The sequence below is a fragment of the Coffea eugenioides genome, chromosome 2, assembly GCF_003713205.1.
Source record: "Coffea eugenioides isolate CCC68of chromosome 2, Ceug_1.0, whole genome shotgun sequence".
NCBI lineage: Eukaryota > Viridiplantae > Streptophyta > Magnoliopsida > Gentianales > Rubiaceae > Coffea > Coffea eugenioides.
In genome coordinates this window covers 8714548-8734526 of record NC_040036.1, presented here as the reverse complement: position 1 = coordinate 8734526, position 19979 = coordinate 8714548, and the positions used below count along the sequence as shown (strand labels likewise).

The 19979-nt window shown below is 36.1% G+C and overlaps 1 protein-coding gene across 2 annotated transcripts; it reads left to right on the top strand.

Moving 5' to 3' along the window:
- Nucleotides 1-10032: 10032 nt before the first annotated feature.
- Nucleotides 10033-14194, top strand: LOC113763316 (GRF1-interacting factor 1). Of its 2 annotated transcripts, none has more exons than XM_027307088.1 (4): nucleotides 10033-10118; nucleotides 12087-12163; nucleotides 13094-13178; nucleotides 13485-14194. In XM_027307088.1, exons 1-4 carry the CDS (start codon nucleotides 10038-10040, stop codon nucleotides 13920-13922), a joined length of 681 nt encoding a protein of 226 aa, XP_027162889.1. In that variant the 5' UTR covers nucleotides 10033-10037; the 3' UTR covers nucleotides 13923-14194. The 2 variants fall into 2 exon arrangements, with proteins under 2 accessions (XP_027162889.1, XP_027162888.1); XM_027307087.1 differs by having other exon boundaries at nucleotides 13482-14194.
- Nucleotides 14195-19979: the final 5785 nt, after the last annotated feature.

Here is a 19979-nt window from a genome sequence, read left to right as displayed (position 1 = left end):
CATAAAAAAATATATGTTTGAATCTCGCTGAAATTGTTAACATTTCGTACACAAACATTGCAACTAATGACTGCCAATCAATTGCAGCCCTTGCAGCTCATGTGATGTCGTCGTTCAAAGAGGAGAAAGGAACAGGTCTGATTTTGTTACCAGACCGCCATTCCTCTTTCCTTGGAATGCTTTCCTCCTCTCGTCGTTCAAAGAGGAGAAAAAGGAACAAAGTCTGATTTTGTTGCTAGACCGCCGTTGCTCTTTCCTTGGAAATGCTTTCCTCCTCTCCCATAGCCATAGTTTCTGTTCTTAATTTCTCTAATGCTTGCTTGTACAATTGTATAGCCTGCGATTCGGGCTAGACTTGTTCAATATCAAAATTACTACGCCGGGACCAAGTCCGTCATTAAGACAAGTCAAGGGTTTTTTTTTTTCTTTTAATTTGATTGATTTATTCGTTCTTTTTGCGGCAAGAGATTTTGTCCAACATTGAATATTAGATTTATGCCATAGCTCATCTAATATGTTAATGAGGTTACCTACGGTTTAGGATTCTCATATTGCCAGTCGCGTCAGACAGGCGAGGTCGACTTAACTATTGTGATCAAAACAAATATTGACTAGAAATTGGACCAGCTTCCAATTTTCCGCACACTTTTTTTTTTCTCACGTAGAGAAAACACCAAAGAGACCAGGAACATGCATATATATACATATATTATTTCAAGAACTGATTCTTGATGTTCTAACGTAATTCCCTTGATTGAGATCGACTCACAAAATGTCAACATTTACTTATTCAAGTGGTAGAAAATGGTGTCAGATGAATGGAAAAAAATATTAAATAACTAATTTTGCAAAAAAGAAAAATAAAAATAATTTTTTTTTTTGCTCACATCATATCATAAATTAGATCACAAAATGAGCTGCGATATTAGTCTGAATTTTTTTTTTCTAAATAATCTAAACACAATAGTATATTTTCCAATTACTAGTATATCCACCTCCAGGATTTGTATATGTCTGGATTCAACAGTGGATTGCGTCAAACGGTAACATGCAAAAATTGAAATAAGATCTACTGGCGTTACCTGTGCTTGTGCCACCGTTTGAATTGTTTTTTTTTTTTAAGTTTTTGTAAAAAAAAAAAGGTACTGTAATAATTTAATGTATGTAAAATAAAAAGATGATTTAAAAATATATTCACATAAAATGTTAAGTTAGAAAATAGCAATCCAATGTGGCATGGATCCCGTGCATGTTTTAGCTCAAAGAACTGGTGCCTCTATAGATTTTTATCTTATTGTATTATTGCTTTCGAAAAGAGTGACAGCAGGCAAATAGTTATTTAATTTTCCTTAAAAAGGCCGTAAAAAGGTCAAATACATGAAGTCGCTGTTACAAGAATGAGACTAATTCTCTTTTTTTTTTTTTTTTTTTTTTTGGGAAGCAAGAATGAGACTGATTCTAATGTTTTATAGAATAATGCACGACCTGACCCGGTTGATTTTCAAGTTCAAGCGTTTATTTATCGATCGCGTGTTTTCCAGTTTGGACCATATTACTTGTCAATCTTCAAAGCGCGGTTCGTCAGTCAACTCCCTGCACTTCACACCAAAGGCTTTTAACTTTGCATGAATGAATTCTCAATATCCATGTGTATATATATGTCCCTCGTACTCCTCTGATCGTCATTCATTCCAAGTCCCAAAACACATCCCAATCACTTGCTCTTTTCGGAAAATCCTAAACATTTCCTCTGACGACACGAGGAGATCGAATAGAAGATCATCATCAAGAGTAATCACAGCAGGAAAAAGACAGATTTCCTGGTTTTGCTCATCAGAATTAAAAGATGGCAGCTTCCCAACGTACTTTCTTCTCGAAGAAAACATGCATTTTCATGGGTGTAACGTTGTTCATTACACTAATCAGTTTTCAAGGAGTTGGAGCAATGAGGCCGCTACAGGGAGATTTGTGGTTCAAGAAAAACCTCATTATTCAATCTCTTCCCAAGGGTGGTCCTGTGGGCAATCCCAGTTCAAATCCTTGCACATTCATTCCCGGAACGAGCCACGGACGTTGTACTTTGGCTCAAAATGAAGTGAACTCTGGTGCCCATGCGGCCGGGAATGCACCCCAGGCCTTTCCAGAGGTCAAGGTTCAATCCGGAACAGCTTCCAAACAGCATGGTCCTGATCCTGACCATTCAAAGAAAGATCAATCGAGTTCTTGATCAGCTTTACCAATCATAAAGATATTTGACAATAACTTTTTAAAAATATCATAGTAAATTTTGTAAAGACTCTCAAATGTAGATGCTGACGGACATGGTTACCAGTTTGGGCTCCAGACACTTTTCTTTTTTTTTTTTAACTTGATTCATTTGTACTCGAGGAACAACCATCGATGATCCACAGGTGTGGTTGGGTTGGGTAACCTCAAGAGATAACCGTTACTTTCGCATTTTGTATTGATGTTTGATGCTGTATTACTCTTTTATAAACAAACTAAACAATTCGTTTAATTATTTTATCCCTCTTTCAGTTTTAAATGTCATGAAGATGCATGATTTTCCCACATGTATCCATGTGTAGTTCATTTGCTTTCTTCCTTCTTCCACCACAACTCCGCGACGTAATCTTCCCAGACATATTTGGAATAATCTTGGATCACTTTGCCCAGATATCTGGGACAAACTGCAAATAGGCACCCGTCACAAATTCAATTACTAGCTACCACTATTTGCAAACTGTTGATACATTATTATATATATATATGCAAATGGGAAGGAAGCCGCATTCAAGAAATAAATAATACCACACAGGAACACCTGATCTGGCGGTCAATTGCTTGCGTTGTTGCCTTCACTACTATTATACTCAAGGGTCCGTCTGATAGAGGCTCACCAAGTTTACCAACGTTTATTGTGTGTCGTGTTTTGACTGTACAATTTTCAAGCCCCAAAAAAGACTTGGTCCATCATCCATGTTCTTATTTGCTTTTCAAGCTTGATTAAGTAGTAATTCACAAAATCATCTTGGACATAATAATCTCTTGTAAATATTTATTTATTTGCTTTTTAAAATCTAATATGGTTTTGCAAAAAAAAAAAATTTCCTTTGCCAAAGCACAAGACTGGGAAGTTTGGAAATCAAAGGTGAAGACCAGAAAAAATGAGCAAGCAAAATTTGAACCACGATTTTACTCCAATCCTCACTGCATATGCTTTTGGTCCATGATGAATAGTACTCACCAAAATGAGGGGGAGTGGGAGAGTCAAAATGTATTAATTAGTGTCCTTGGCCCCAAGGGAAGTGTCCCTTTGTCAAGTCACATGGCAACAAGAAAAGAGAGAAAAAAAATTTACAAGTACATATAATTGCAATTTACCAGGCAAAGCTGGGGGCAAAATGCCGTGCCTGTCTTACACGAAAATAGAAAGTTGTGCTACATGTGAATTTTGTCATAGTGCACGCACCCCTTTACTTAATATCCCACCAAAAACTCCCTTCCCTTGCCTTTGCTCTCTTGTCAAATTCCTCAATTGTTTTGGCACCCACTTCAATGAAGTCAGGCCACAATTTTTGGACCCATTCTTCCTTCCCCATCACAATACTGTTCACATGATACCATCCTCGAAAGCAAGCAAGAAAAGGCTAGCTTGCCCTTTTGTTCTTCGGGCTCTCCATGCCATGACGAATTTAATTCACATTCTGATTAATTTCAAGGTGGGATCTTGCAAAATTTTAAGTCCGGGCGAGGAATATGTGTAGATTTGAATTTTTCTAATAAGTCTGCAGGAAAAGCAGCTAATCGTAAATGAGCATTGATGTGATGAGTGCGATGACGATTAGAATCTTTTACTTCTTGATTTTATGCGCATCTAAGGAATGATAAGTTGGGTTTGGTGCAAGTTTAGTTCCTAAGAAAGAAACGTATTGAATAAACATAGGAAGTTAATGATAGATAGTAACGGTTATTGAAATTTCTGTGAGTAACTAATTATTTTTTCTCAAAATCTTCCAAATTTTGCAAGACACAGATTGCAAGGAAATTTTTCAATATTCTGAATAGGCAAACATGCATGAAAGAAAAAATAACTATTCCCTGCGAATAAACATTATTGAGGTTTTCATGCAGACGTAACTTTTGACTAACAGGAATTGCCTTAAACGTCAAGCTAAGACACTTGGCAAAAGTATGCTAAGAGCAATTAACCACGAGGACACGTTTCATCAGTAAACGTTCATATGGTTTACTACTGTACATAGCCCCGTATGAATTTCTGTGAGTAATTAATTAAATTTTTTTTTTTCAAAATCCTGCAAGTTTTACAGGACACAAAATGCAAGGAAAATTTTCAACATTCCGGCTAACCAAACATACGTGGAAAAAAAATTAATAATAACTATTTTGACTGCGTACGTGAAAAAAAATAAATAAAATTCTTCACTTTCTCGCACTCTTCCCTACAAACAAACAGTACTCTATCCAAAGGTTTTCCTGCAGACGTATCTTTTGACTGCGTATGCGAACCGGATTTGCCTTAAACGCCAAGCTAAGGCACTTGGCAAAAGTATGCTAAGAGCAATTAAGCACGAAGGCATGTTTAATTGTTGGTCAAAAAAAAATTTGCACCTTTAATCCTTTTTTTCGGATACGATAGAATCAATTTTAAACATATTCCTACTCTATACTAGGGGAAGGGATATCTAAAGAGATCCAAGAAAAATTCGAAAGGAATTAAACTACCACCACTTCATACGGATGCCTACGCACACGCTGGTAAACTTTTTCTAGAAAAGTCTGAATTTTTTAGAATGCAAGTCAAGAGATTTGATCCCTTAACCTACACAAAAAAATAGAGTTTTGAAACTCTTTTGTTTAATTTGGTTTACTAGTACATAGCTCACTATAAATTACACTAAATTCTGTCTTCATGCGGACATGCCAATCACATTCAATTAGAGAGTAAAAGAAGAGAAAAACAAATGAGAATCTCTCTGTGTCTTCTCTAACGGACCTATTTCTCGTTCTTTGAGGTATCTTAGTTCAAGTTTACTGAGCCTAATTTGATATCAAGTGGGTAATTTGTCCGGTCAGATACAATTAATCAAGTTATTCAATTCCAGTCTATACATGCAAACTACTGTTGAGTACGTCATAGCTGTGCTAGAAGATAGGGTTACTTATTTCTCCTCTTGATTTTTTTTACTAAAAAAAAGTTTGAATTAGTTTTGGTTCAATTACAGGCACTCCTTAAGACATACTTTGTGACTAATTGCTTATGGAGATTCTTACAAATCAGATTATTTGTGAGAATTCTTACAAATTCTTCACCGATAGCACTTTCATAAAAAAAACATACAATCATTTAAATGGCCTTATTAACAAATCAATTATACACGTTGACCAAAAAAAAATCAATTATACATGATTAACAGACTCACTAAAAAAGAGAAAATGAAATAACAAAAAATTAAAAGAACTCAAAAAAGAAATTGAAATAATAAAAGAAAAATAGTACAAGCAAAAGTGTAGTGATAAAAAAAGGGTCGGAACATGGTAGAATAGAGACTCCATAATTACTGCCTCCACGGGTAGCTCGGACGGTGCGCTCCCCCTCTTTATGGTATGGCTACTTACCTGGCAACCAAAGTTCGAGTCTCGTTGTTTACGCCTTTAGCGAGGAGTGGGGCCTCCTCCCCCGAAGCGCAGGGGGATTAGTCGGACCCGTAAGGATTGACCCGGACACCCCCTGCGTCAGAAAAAAAAAAAAAAAAAAAAAGAGACTCCATAGTTACTAGTGCCAATTAAGAGTGCATTTTCTGCGCTGAGATTATATATGTAAAGATTAATATACAAATGTATGGATTCGAAAAGTAAATAAATGTGTTCGGATAATAGATTATTTGAGATAATTTTTTGAAAAAAAAAATTACTGTAACATATTTTTGATGTGACGTATATGAAATAAAATGATAATTAAAAAAACATGTTAATGATGCAAATAAATAAAAATCAACAAACAAACTAGAAATTTTGGGAGTTTTGCTTAAAAATGTTAAAAGCAATAAGTTCGAAAAACAATCAATTTATATCAAGAATTGAGTTATCCATATCCACTGATAACAAGTAAAGGCCTCATCCCTTGCGGCACTCGTCACATTTGTACAACGTTTTGATGATTTGATTCGAATATTAGTAAAGAGTTATTGACCCAGTCAGATTCCCTCCAATAGTTTGTAGAATCCAAACAAAGGGTTCTGTTGTACTGTTGAAAAAGGTAGAAGAAATACGACCCAACTTCCCAGCAACGGCATGTTCTTGAGTTTGACCAACCCCATTGACCAACTCATCAGTTCCAGAATTTCCCTCTACAAGCCCTAAAAGGTTAGGGATGAGTCGAGCTGTCGAAAGCGGGTTTTAAGTAGTTTGCTTTTTCGGTGACAATGGCTCGTTGTCTGAAGGTGTAGCAGTTTCAGAGTCGTACCTTCTGCTAGCTGCTCATGCAGGACTACTGGGACTAGGACTAGTACTACTAGCCTAGGACCAGCGCAGCGATTTATAGGCAAATACCCCATTGCCCATTGCTCCTCCCTTGGCTATTTGCAAGCTTGAATTTCCCAGGCATGTGAACCTTTTTTTTTTTTTAAATAAATTTTCATTATCAGCATCTGATTTGAAATGAAGGGCTGCGACTGGGGTCTGTTTGAATAGGAGGTTATTTAGGAAAAAAATTGAAAATAACACTTTATATAATATGATGTACGTGAGATAAAAAAAATTATAAAATACATTGCATGATGTAACTAAAACATTTACAATCCAAACCTAGATTTATGTGTTTGGATAGCAGGTTATTTGAAAATTTTACTTGGAATAAAATTATAGTAGTACTTTTAGAGTGATATAATATGCGAGATAAAAAGACTGTTGACAGTATAAAAAGTTGATTGAAAGATATGTTGATGATGCAGTTAAATAATAAATAAATAAATTAAATTCAAATAAACCCATTTGATGTGTTTAAATAGCCATTATTTGCAAATATTATTTTGCTTGTCTTATAAATACATTTTACAACTACCTTTTTTGATCTTCATAGTCACTTTTTTTATCTCTCACACATTATATCATAAAAAAATACTATATTACTTATTTTAAATGATATTTTAGATAATATTTTATTTAAACATACTCAATGTGTATACACTAACATTTATTGGATGCATGACTCTTAATTTCTATTTAAATTTAAATTTTATCTTTTTTGTCGATTCCAAAGAGATAGTCAAAACCAAAGGGGGTTGAATTGCTACTGAACCAGCCGGATGCCTATGTACACGCAGTTAAAACTTTTAAGAAAACCTAGATAAGATTGCAAATCGAGGATCAACTCTCTCTCGACCTACGTCCAATGAGATCTTTAAATATCCCCTTGGTGGCCAACTCAAACTCGGCTGACTTGGTTTAAATTTAAAATTTATTTATTTTTCACATATGGCAAGTATCAAAAGACATTAACATATATATTACAGTGTATATAAGTTTAATCTTATTTATTATATTAATATGGATGTGGTGCAAAAATGCAATAGAGTTTAGTAATTGCAAAGGCTCTATTAAAAGGTCAGAAATAAACCCGTAATCGTAAAATCGAGTAAATCTTGACCACAACATAATAAATTCAGATATTTGCCCCTCTGGCTTTGTTTGAATTTACCTTTTTTTTTCCTACAAACTAAATAGTTTGAAAAGAAGCACTGGAAGGCGTGGAATGTACACAGTAGTACTAGATTTCTTATTGACCCGGGCACGGCTGCACAAGAGCTCGGCAAAGTCAGATCATATCCATTCATATTTAATACTCCGGTTTGCGCCTAAAAGAGCTTGACCGATGCTCTCTCCCTCAGGCTCGGATTATAGATCATGCATGACTTGAGAAACCGTGAGAAAATCGGGTTTGTTTGGACATCTGATTATTTTCTCAAATATATTTATTTATAACATTATTATAATTTTTAATATATTTTTTTATTTTTTTAATTATCTTTTTATCTCACATACATCACAACATAAAAAGTACTACAGTAAAAATATTTCAAATAACTTACTGTCCAAACTAACCTCCTATCCAGTTACGGTCGGATTCTCCAAATAGGAGTCCAAATTGGATTTGCGTTCAGCTGATTGAACTTTATTTACAGCACACTGATGACCGGTCAAGCAATAATAGCCCGACGCTATATCCATCCTAAATTGTACTAATCGGGTCTGAATTTGAAAGTGACTGTTCCCGACCGAATCCGAGTATCCGACCCTTCACAGGCCTCGTAAAAGTCTCAGCAGCAACTCGTACAAAGCCCTCTTTAACACTGCTTTGAATTCCGCGACGCATCGAATACCTAAACCCCAGGCACAGCTGAGGAGCGTGGGGTTCCAACCGGGCAATGAAACAGCCAAAATAATCGGCGCGTGGGGGTAACGGGGGAACCTGACGGGTTTATGGAGGCCTCGAATATCTCAAAACAAATCCCGGACGTCATCACCTAAGTAAGTGACCAATCAGAGTTGGACCGAGCGTGGCCCAAAGACCAACAGGCATTGTCTTGCATGGTTATATGTGTACAATTGTAGATTCACCTTTTTTTTTTATTTTTTTTTTTATCATCATCTCATCACGTGACCTACTTTTTCTAGACTTGATTGTGTGTGTGTTTTTATAGAAAACACCGCACCAAACCCCTCCAAAAGTGAGTCACCTTTTCATTCCATTCCCCTTTTTTTTTTGGTTTTTTACTTTTCTCCATTTTCCCCTCTTATTAATGGTGTAATTTTTTTTAAAATTAAAATGCTTTCAAATTTGTGGCAGTAGCTCATCTTAGCTACAAAGGATTCACAAACATTTACTAAATATTTGGCAAATCTTAATTGGGATCTTGTGTAGGATTTTATTTTGAGGCGAATTAGCAGCTATCAATAATTGCAGCATTTGGATTGTAATTTTTAGAAATTTTTATAAAAAAAAATGTACTGTAATCAATGTTTCACGTGAAAAATCACAATAAAAAATGATATTTTTGATAGCTCCCACACAATATTAGAAAAAGCCAAAATAAGTACTAAAAAGGTACAGTTTAGAAATCATTTATTTTTGAATATTAAGTGTCCGCGCAGCAAGAGCGGATTGAATTTAGGTATTGCAGAATTGGGCACTATCATAGGGATTGCTCCTTTTTCTTAATCAAAATATTTACTTAGCATTTCCTAATATACGATATACATATATATTTGCATAAAAGATTATTTAGGAAAAATGATTTAGAATAATATTATAATATTTTTTGTGATTAAAAATTATGTTTATGATATAAACAGAATAATATTTAAAAAGTTTTTCTGTAATTATGTATTTTTCTTTAAAAACTTTCAAAAACTCGAATCCAAGTACAAAAGCTGAAAGCCAAATGATTTAAGATGCACCGCTTAAACCGGGTCCAGATATTATCACAAATTGACTTGATATACATGTTTGAATTTGCATACTATAATGTGTCTGACAAATGTAAAAAAAAAAAAAGAAAAAGAAATTTTTTTTCAGGATTTCCTCTTTCACGAAGTGGCACGGTGAGTGAGTGAGTGAGAAGAGTAGACTGCAATTATCACCGCTGGGCATTCGGCAGTACAGATAGAATTTGCCCTTTTGTTACTGTTTGGTGTCCATTTTAGTGTGTAAACTCTCAAGTCTGAAGAGTGTTTGCACTGTGCAACTCAAGTGAAGTTGTGAACAGATAAACCGCAAAGAGGAGGGGTGGGGGGCCATATTTCTTCTGCATTGCTGCCCTCTTCTCAGTTTTCCTATACAGTGAAAAAGATACTTCTTGCTTGCTTCATATGTGCATAAATAAACAGAAACACGTATAGAGAGAGAGAGAGAGAGACATACAAACAACTCACAAGTGTGTGTTGTGTGTGGTGTGTGGTGCGTATTGTGTGTTGTGTGTTGTGTGTGTGGTTGGGTGGTAGTATATAAGAAAGAAATGCAGCAGCACCTGATGCAGATGCAGCCCATGATGGCAGCCTACTATCCAAGCAACGTTACTACTGATCATATTCAGCAGGTCCTCCATTTCTCTTCTCTTCTTCTCCTCTCTGCCTATCTGCCCTTTACTCTCTGTCTTTTTGCTTCTCTGCTGGCTGCTGCAGCTGCAGCTGTTTCTCATTCAGTTGGCCTTTCTGCCATTTGACCTACTTTGCGCTCAGTTCGTGTTACTCTTCTCCTGGTTTATGCTTTTAGTGGATATCTACTTTCTGGAAATAACTGTTTCACTTGTTTGATAGGTTCTGCTATATATAGTATCTGCCTTCACTTTTTAATAGGATTTTTGGGTTGTGTCTGATTCTTAATTCTTGGATACCAAACCATTCATTCTTCATTTCTTGTTTATTTGAGTTGACAGCGTGGTCCTTAGGCTGTTGGTATCATTTCCTTCTCTAATCAGTCCTTAGAGGAGGTACTTTATGGGGGTGGTTGTGCTCATCACCTGTTTTTGTGTGCTTAGAGACTATTTTCTTTAAAGACACCATACAGAAGTCTACAAGAATGTCTTTTCTTTCTGTTGCCTACATATTTCTTATTTTCCATTTATTCAGCTAAAGATAGAGCTTTCAACTTGGCTTCCTCCTGTTCTTTAGCCTGTTGTCTTCTGTCTCTCTATACTATATAGTGTGATTATAGTGAAGAGTCTTGAGATATTCTTCGGGCCGGCATGATGTTAGGTTACTATCGACATAAAACCCCCTTCATCACCTGGTCTTTCTTTGGCTTGTACGGTTCTTCAAAAAGCTATTTTTGTTATCTTTGTAGTAGTTTCTATGACTTGAAGAGATTGTGTTTTCGTCCTCCCGCTGTTGTAAGTCTGGGTCTGCTTTTCATATGGATGGATAATGTGGCTTTAGTTATCTTGTTACACCCCCCCCCCCCCCCCCCAAAAAAAAAAAAACCAAAAGTTCTCCCTCAGAAAAATGGTCCATAAAAGGACTAGCAATTCATCTGCTCAGGATGTATCATTTTTCACCACCTAGTGTTGTTTGTTTTTCGATTTATGCATGTATTTCTTATTTTATTCAAAAGAAATATCTTGCGTAAGGTGGTGAACCAAGAGCCTCCATTAATTTTGCATTGTTGGACACCGTGCTGCAGCTTTCGTCTTGGCAAAAGCTTATGTTCTTATATGGCACAAATCCCTGCATGTGCATTTGGCAGTTGATGCCACGACTACCTCAAGATAGGATTCAAATCATACCGAGGGATATTTGAATAGTTAAATAGTGCATAAAGATCAGCTCTGACACTCGAGAACAAAATTGAGACTTGTTTGAAATGGCTACATTAACAAATCTTCCTTGTTAAATGTGACTACTATTCATATACTCGGCATATATGATTATGTTTACGCCATGACTTGCTTATGGCGACAATCGATCTGGCTAAAGGCTAATCAACTAAACTTTAAGGACATGATTCTCATTTTCTTATGTGTGAAATACCCCCTCAATTCCTTTTGCATCTGGAGGAAACTTCACTTTCTTATTTTCTGAGAGTATGTTACTTCCATGTGGAACATGAGATCTGAGAACTTTGGCTTAAATCAATGAAATCATGTAGCTATCGGAGCTTCACTGAGAAACCTTTTACCCTACTGGGTACTTAAGTGGTGCATATCACATGCTTTCTACTAAGCTACAATCAACCAAGAATTTGGCCCGACTTGTAGTCGTCTGCTTTGTGGTACGTGTTTTTCCATTCACTTTACCTATGTTAAACTTCGCTAAAATGATCGTAGTAGGTAAGTTAGAGTCTCATAGTAAGTGTTTCATATGCCACTGAATGGGAAAGGGTTTCAGCATATAAAAAATGGATGTAGCCAGATGCAACGGTTCTGTGTGGTTGTACTTTTATGGTTGTAGTATGGAGCAAAGTGATTCTTGAACTTCGCTGCGTTCCTAGTTTTCTAGTATAGAAATTGTATCAACTATTTTGTTCCCTCTCTTACTTGATTTTCTTGTCGTTTTTGTGTAATTCGCAGTTTTTGGATGAGAACAAATCCTTAATCCTGAAGATTGTTGAGAGTCAAAACTCAGGAAAACTGAGCGAGTGCGCAGAGTGAGTAAAAAGTTTTAGCTTGTTATCATCTGACTAGTTTAAGAATTCACCAGCATCAAGAATAACTTACTTCTATTCTACCATGTCCTGAAAATATTTGCAGTATAACTGTACATCTGAATTCAATCGTTATATGTTACGTCTTTCATCTAATTTGAGGTTGATGACAGCTGAAGATGAGATAATGTAACATTGGTGGGCTTTCCTAGCTTTTGCAAACGAATAAAAAGGGAGAATAGGATAGAAAATAAGAAGATGATGGTTGTTTGGTAGTTATACCCATTAATCTCTTTCTTTAGGTTATACTTGTCTGTCTAGGAGACAAAAAGATCTTTGGCTTACAGTTGTCTGTATGGTATGGGGGAAAAATAAAAAGATCTCCCCAGCTCACACTTTTCTTTCTTTGGCTCATTCTTAAATAAAGCGATTTAGCTGAATTATTGCAGTCTCTTATGGAAAACATTCTATAATCTTGACTTTTGAATTTGAACCGTGACTTATTTTGCTTGATTTGGCATCAACTTCCTTACAAGCTTAACCTATGTTTTTTTTTTTTTCCGAGAATAGTAGTGTGCTGTTGTAAAATTCTCCTTCATGCTGTGTCGCTTGTAATTTTGCTTGGTTTTGGGAGAAAAAACTTGCGGGTTTGTAGGGGAAAATTGGTTTTTTTTTTTCAAGCATTAGAAATCATGCTACACAGAATAATTAAATTTTCCTTCATTGGTGCTTTACATTCAAATTTGTTGTTGTTACTAGTTATTTAGAGCAAATGACTTGCTTTTAGTTTGCATCCTCAAGCGCATGCCATTGATACGGCACCACATGGTATAAAACTTGAGGCTTGATCACTTCCAACCTTCTCCGTCATCAGGAAAGATAGATTTTTATGCGGCAGATAACTTCAGATAACTAATTCTTTTAGTGGTACAGGAACCAAGCAAAGCTACAGAGAAATCTAATGTACCTTGCTGCTATTGCTGATTCACAACCTCAACCTCCAGCCATGCATTCTCAGGTACTAACCTCGCAAATTGAAATCTTTGGCAGCAAGTAACCCTGCGAACTAAGAACATGCACCTAGTCATGATCACTTGCGTGATATGAATGTTACTTATGTGCAGTGGTTATTGCCTTGAAAATTTTTGTATGTGTTGGCCCTGGATTTAATGATGCTCGTGACATTTCATTTGTTTATACAACAAGTCTTTGGTTTTTTGGGAGCTTTGATGTCATGGAGTCTAGTTCTTGAATTTGGAATGCTAATTCAGTTCCAGAGTTGTTTTCATTGATATATGGTTCCCCTTTTCTTTGTTTCCAGCAGTTCCCTCCCGTTGGCATTGTGCAGCCTGGCCCACACTACCTACAGCACCAACAAGCTCAACAGATGACGCCACAATCACTGATGGCAGCACGTTCCTCCATGCTGTATGGCCAACAGCCATTTTCTGCACTGCAACAGCAGCAAGCTTTGCACAGCCAGCTTGGGATGAGTCCTGGAGGAAGCAGCGGAATTCACATTCTGCAAGGCGAGGCGCATGGTGCCGGAAGCAGTGGCGTTCTTGGAGGTGGAGGCTTTCCTGACTTTGGTCGTGGCACAGCCGGGGAGGGCTTGCAAGTGGCTGCAAGGGGAATGAGTAGTGGAAGCAAGCATGATTTGGGAGGTGCTATGTCTGCTGAGGGGAGAGGTGGCAGCTCAGGAGGCCACAATGGTGATGCGGGTGAGACTCTTTACTTGAAATCAGCTGATGATGGAAATTAAGCTAAAAGATGGGTAGACCTACTTGGGCGTAACACCTGGACCTAGGAACTTTTAGACAGGTGTTCAATGGTGAAAAGGACTAGTCAAGTGACCTAGTTGTAATTTGGTACGAAACATGAGGTTGTAACTGTTCAGCCTTTGATTATCACCAATTTAAGAAATGAGGCTTTGCATCTTGTGTTAGTGTAATATGTAAATTGTTTAGTGCCAATTGTCGTGTAGTACTTTATTTTGCCTGCCAAATCTTTTAGCAGAAGCTTTTGTTTAATAGCGGCCAGTAATATAGTATATAGATCATTACTTACTCTCTTGAATTCTGCTTATGGTATTGGTCTCTTACTTCAAGTACGTATCTGGCGTGACCTTTACAGGAATTTTACTGCCCAATTTGTGGGGTGTGTGAAGCTGTGAAATTTTATCGCTAGTTTTAAGTTGGTTCTGATCCTATTAGTGATTCAATGATTGCTATGTAGCAGATTCTTGATTCAGATATATGGCTAAGTGGATCAACGGGTGCATTGTGATTTAGAAGTGTTAGGATCCTACCCACAGTTAATTTGCTGGTCCAATCTGAGTACAGCTGAAGCACACCCAACAAAACTGTTGTGCTGAACTCTCGGGGAACCTGCAGTTCACGTTGGGGATGCAATAGATTTCGATGGAACGCCTTGTTCTCGAATCTCAGTGCAATGTACCGCACGTCATAATCCTTGAATTCAGTTCTTAATCACTAGGACGTCAACATACAGCTTCTTTCTTTAGAAACATCGAGGAAATTGGACAGACGTGCAGAAAATTTATTAGCAGAATTCAATCATGAAATTTTGAGAGATGATACTGGCCGCAATTATCCGTGGGTGCATATTGTTTTCGTGTCCGGGAGGATAGAGCACTCAGCAGCAGATGGGAACAAGTGGGGCACAGTTTTATCGGGCATGTGTTTGACTAGCATCCTCTGAACGAGGAGGAAAGAGGCGAGCTTCAATATAAGCCATACATTATTGTCTATTCCACAGTCTACCATATACAGTTGGTCTTGATGCATGATGTTTACTTGGGAAACTTCGAACTACTAGGAGTTTGTATTTACGTTCAAGGGTCAAGCAGCCAGTTGACAAACCGAAATGTAATCAGCCGAACATGAAGGTCGTTACTTCGAGGGGAGTTCATTTGCCGATTTGTGAGGGAAAGCGATCTTTATGAATTGGCTGCCTTGTTTTTCAAAGACAGGACAGGTGTTTTAAATACAATGCTGCGTTAAAATACTCTTAACAAATATTGTGAAAACACTCAAAAATACTTCAAATATAACAATCTCGAATACACCTAATAAAAATAAATTTTACCATCTCTGTTTTTTTTTTTTTTCACCACCACCCGTCTCCGCCTCCTCTCTCCTCCCTCTACCTTTTTTTCTTCCTCCTTCCTAAAATATTTCAATAAAATTTTAAATATACATTTTTCAAAAAAATCATGTATAGTAAAAAGTTGTTGAAATATAATATTACAGTATGTCGATAAAATCATGTAGAGTAATATTTCAAGAAGTAGCTATCATAACAATTTCACCCAACAGAAACTGAGTATTAATGTGTTCCAGTAGTATGTCGATAGAGTAGTAGAAATTTTTGCTCACCCACCTCCCAAAAAAAAAAAAATTCACTATTCACTCTAGTCAAAATGGGTGGGGATCACTTGGTTAAACTATGAGCTTTGATTTAGATGTACTTGTGATTAAAAAGGAGCTTAGACGATATGAGCACGTGTTAGGCAGATTTTGGGCAATGTGATTTGGAATTCTAGAAAATCTAATCTTCATATGACCAGAGGAAAATTCTGCTAATAATATTCTGACCTCTTAATTCTACATGGACGGATGAATGACGCCGGCGTTTGGGCAGATGCAATTCACATGTGGGGATATATATTATATATATACCTAACACAATCGCAGTCAAAATGAATCCAGATCATCATACAGCTGTCTAGTTTAGTTTATTTGTCAGTTTTCCGTCGCTAATCACTAGTTTTCCACCTCGAAAATTACTCTCGTGTCAGTTTCCCTATGTGACTACGTGAGTTGTGTGACAAAATTAGCACTTTTGACTATCCATGTATTAAGCCTGTTTGATTTTAATGTTCGAGAGAGATGAAAAGATGGTTAAAAAATATACTTCCTCCGTCCCACTTTGATAGTCCTGTATTTCTTTTTCATTTGTCTCAAATTATAGTCTACTTTACAATTGAAGAATGTAGTTGTATTTTAATTTTCCTAAAATACCCTTATTCAATCTAAGTAGTTGTTACTATAAACCTACCTCATTTGATGAGAGTTGATTCTTTTTTTACCGTCAATTCAAGTTCCCATAAAATTGTACCATATTTAATGTGAGGGTATTTTAGAAAAATAGCAATCTAAATTTACTTTTTCAACAAAATTAACTATTTTTTCTTAAACTGTGTGAAAAAAAAAACAGGACTATCAAAGTGGGACGGAGGGAGTATTTATTTTTAAAAAAATTACAATCCACACAAACGTTATTATTAAATTCTTTTATCCCATTCTAAGGTCCCAATAGTTTTCCTCTTCCAATCCTGTACTTTTTATTGGCGGCGGGAGACTGAAACCTTTAAAAAAAAAAAAAAAAAAAAGGCGACTGGAAGTGGGGAGATGTGTGCCCAAAACACTAGCACATTAATTTGGGATGATGGATCACTCCACTCGAGAGGGCAAACCCGTATATCTTGCAAAGAGAACCCTGAATGAATGTCAAGTTAATCGTCCTCTCCCAGTCTAGCCCGGATCATGAAGAGTTAAATCTGGGAGAAGAAGACCTCGCTGCATGATCTTGACAAGACCGGCAAAAATGTATGCTAAACCAGCCTCAATTAACTCTAAAAAGAACGAGTGGATAATACTACTACATAATTATACTGATGAAGCTTGATCATAGTTCAGAAAGTAAAAAGCTACAAAGTACAAGCTAATAACTTACAGCCATGATAGATGATACCACCACTAAACAGTCAGTAGTAACAATCTTTATCCATATGGAAAACCACATCCCGATAAGCTCTCAGAAAAGTTCCAGAATACGTTTTCTTCATGCTGATTGCTTTCCATGGTGCTTGAGCCCTGAAATTGTTCAACTCCATGGCCGAGCTTCGCATTCGTTACACCATAATAATAGGGCCCCTGGTTGGGTACACTCATATGTGCTCTGCTTCCAGCAGCTGCAGGACTACTGCCGTGGTCGTGATGCTCATCACTAGAATCTTTGCCCGTGAGTTCTTGAACAATTGCTTTGAACTCTGCAGCATTTTTAGCATTGACCAATACTGGGCTCGATATGTACTTCACCTTCATTGGCTCTTTACTCTCTTTAGATGTTTTCTTCCCCTGCATCCGCTGCTGATCAAGATTCCTGTAACAACTCGGACTCCCTGTGTCCATTTCTGAAGAAGAAGTAGGGTGATCTGCTACTGCTGCCGAGCCCTTCTTGCATATTTATTTATACGTGGGAAATCTTTTATGCATTAATCTGGATGGACAGAGAAATTTCCTAGAATCAACAGGCATGAAGAGAGAAGGATACATAATATTGAGTGACAAAAGTGCTCTGGGGCCGGAGGGAAACAGAGGGAGTTGTTGAATGTTGCATGACCCTGCAAAGTACAGCTCTACAGCGACATGATACCAAATTTCTACACCGTGTAACCTAGAAAATCCAGCGCCTTTCCTTTCTAGAAAAAGGTTTACAATTTGTCCACCAATAGAAGTTTCTTTATTCACTAATACAATAGATTTGAGTGACTAAATGGTAGGATTATTATTATTATTATTATTTTTTTTTGACTGGCAGGATTAAATTATTACTGCGTGAAATTTGTATCGAGTATACAATAATGATTTACTATCCGTTTGACATTAGAAAAGATGACGACATAAAAGGAAACCTATTACCGCTCTCCGCGTGGAAATAACTTGATTTATCATTCAACTCAGCGTCTCATGAGCATCTAGAAAACGCTATTTTGCTCGTCTAGATAAACGCCCTTTTCATATTCTTGGGAGATTGGGATAGATCATAAATATGGATGTGGTCTTTCAGAACTTTCATTTTGTTTTGTGGGGAAAGAATAGACGTAGGGTTATTTTATCTAATCATTGAGAGGATATTGGAAGCATGTAACCTTTCTTTTCCCTCTTCTTGTTAATTTGTTAAAGAATAATTTCACAAGCCTCTTTTGAGATTTCTCCCCCATTGATCTTCTTGCGATTTTCAAAATCTCACTTACACCCCTTGTCAATTCCACAAGACTGTATGTCGCTATCAAAAATTACAAATTAACAATAATATTATCCTTGCAATCTTAATAACTCATTGATCAAAAAATCTAATATTTTTAAACCAATAAATCTAATGTTAAAAAAGTCATATTCAACACTTTTATCATACTATAAAAATTATAGATCGATACATTTAAAAACTTTGATCATATTTTAGAAAAACGTAGATCAATATATTTTAACACTATTTTTCTGTAGCGACCAGTATTGAAATTTTTTTTTACAAAGTCTACTTTAATAGATGTTGTTTATTTAAGTTGTATCTAAAACTTAAAAATCTTTTTCATACATATAGTTTGATGTAACCCATGCTTTTACCAAAAAAGAAAAAGTCACAACTCGTTCATTATTAAAAGGATTATTATAAAAATAATCTCACGAAAAAAATTTAGAAACTACCAACACTTTTTTTTTTCTTTTTTTCCCGTTCAAATCCGCATCTACTAGGGTGGGTAATGGCAAGCGTACCGTTGCAACTCTACTCTTTATTGTACTTATACTCTCTAGCATTTTTATCTTTACTTTTTAACCTGACTGATTTTCATTGTTGCTACAAATCGCTTAAATATGACAAGGGCAGTAATGAAATTTAAATATTCTCTCTCCTATTTTATGCATTGTTTAATGATACTTTTCCCAAAGGAGCAAAAATGTTACACAAAAGTGTCAATTCAAGAGAGATAAAGTGAGATTTTCGAAATTTTTAAGAATATTAAGAGAAACTTCGAGGAGTGTTTTCAAAATTATTCCATTTGTTTAACGAGACGGTGTTCGGAGATTTAACCAACTCCTTTGGACAAGTTGGCTTCCACAGGAACTTTTAAGTTTCTTGTTGCCCTTCAGATGAGATATTAAGACCTGTTTGATAGTCCAATTCAACATTTAAATTTAATGAATTCAAATGTTAATATATTCAGACAGTTTGATACGAAAAATTGAATATTTGAATTAATTAAATAGCGCTAAATTTTTTAGGTAAAACTTGCTCGTAAAATTAAGTAATAAACTATTCACTTATTATTGAATGTGATGTGCATTCAAATATATTAAATTTAATACTTAACAATTCAATAATTTAGTAGAGTCAGACTTTAAATTTCAAATTTCATAATTTAGCTTTATCAGACGAACTATGAATCTAGAAGGCTCTCAAGTGCACACTTCACATGGTAGCGCTTAGTACCTGCCATGTTTCCTTCAACCCCTTTGAGTTCATCGTAGTGTACGAATACGAGTAGAATATTTTCAAATATCACATGGCTGTGTCTCCATCTCTATTAAAAATTAAAGGAGTCGATGCAGAAGCCGAAATAAGCAATCCTATAGAAGAAAGTCATTAATTAAAGAACAGAAAAAGCATATGAAGACTAAAATGGCTAACATAGGAAGGGCTGCATGGAACAAATCTGGTCCCTTAGAATTTGGGTAGGACTTCCTTCAAAAAAAAAAAAAGAAAAAAGAATTTGGGTAGGACTATATCCCATATACCATTCATTTTTCCTGTACACATTTTCAATCTACGACTTCATTTGAAAGATGAGACATTTCATGCTTCTAGAGTATGCCTCTAAATTCTACAAAGAGAAAAATACAGTTTTTTTAATCTCCAATATTTATTTCTTCTGCTGTTTTAGTTTGTTAAAGTCCTGTCAAAGGCAAGTTTGGTTCTCAATATTTAGCATATATGTAATTCTAGTCCCTAAAAT

Excerpts from the sequence above, each read along its gene's own strand:
- LOC113763316 (XM_027307087.1), top strand. The coding sequence starts at position 10,038 with ATGCAGCAGCACCTGATGCAGATGCAGCCCATGATGGCAGCCTACTAT. Across the intron at positions 12,164-13,093 it reads AAACTGAGCGAGTGCGCAGA|GAACCAAGCAAAGCTACAGA; the intron begins GTGAGTAAAAAG and ends TTAGTGGTACAG. Across the intron at positions 13,179-13,481 it reads CTCCAGCCATGCATTCTCAG|CAGTTCCCTCCCGTTGGCAT; the intron begins GTACTAACCTCG and ends CTTTGTTTCCAG.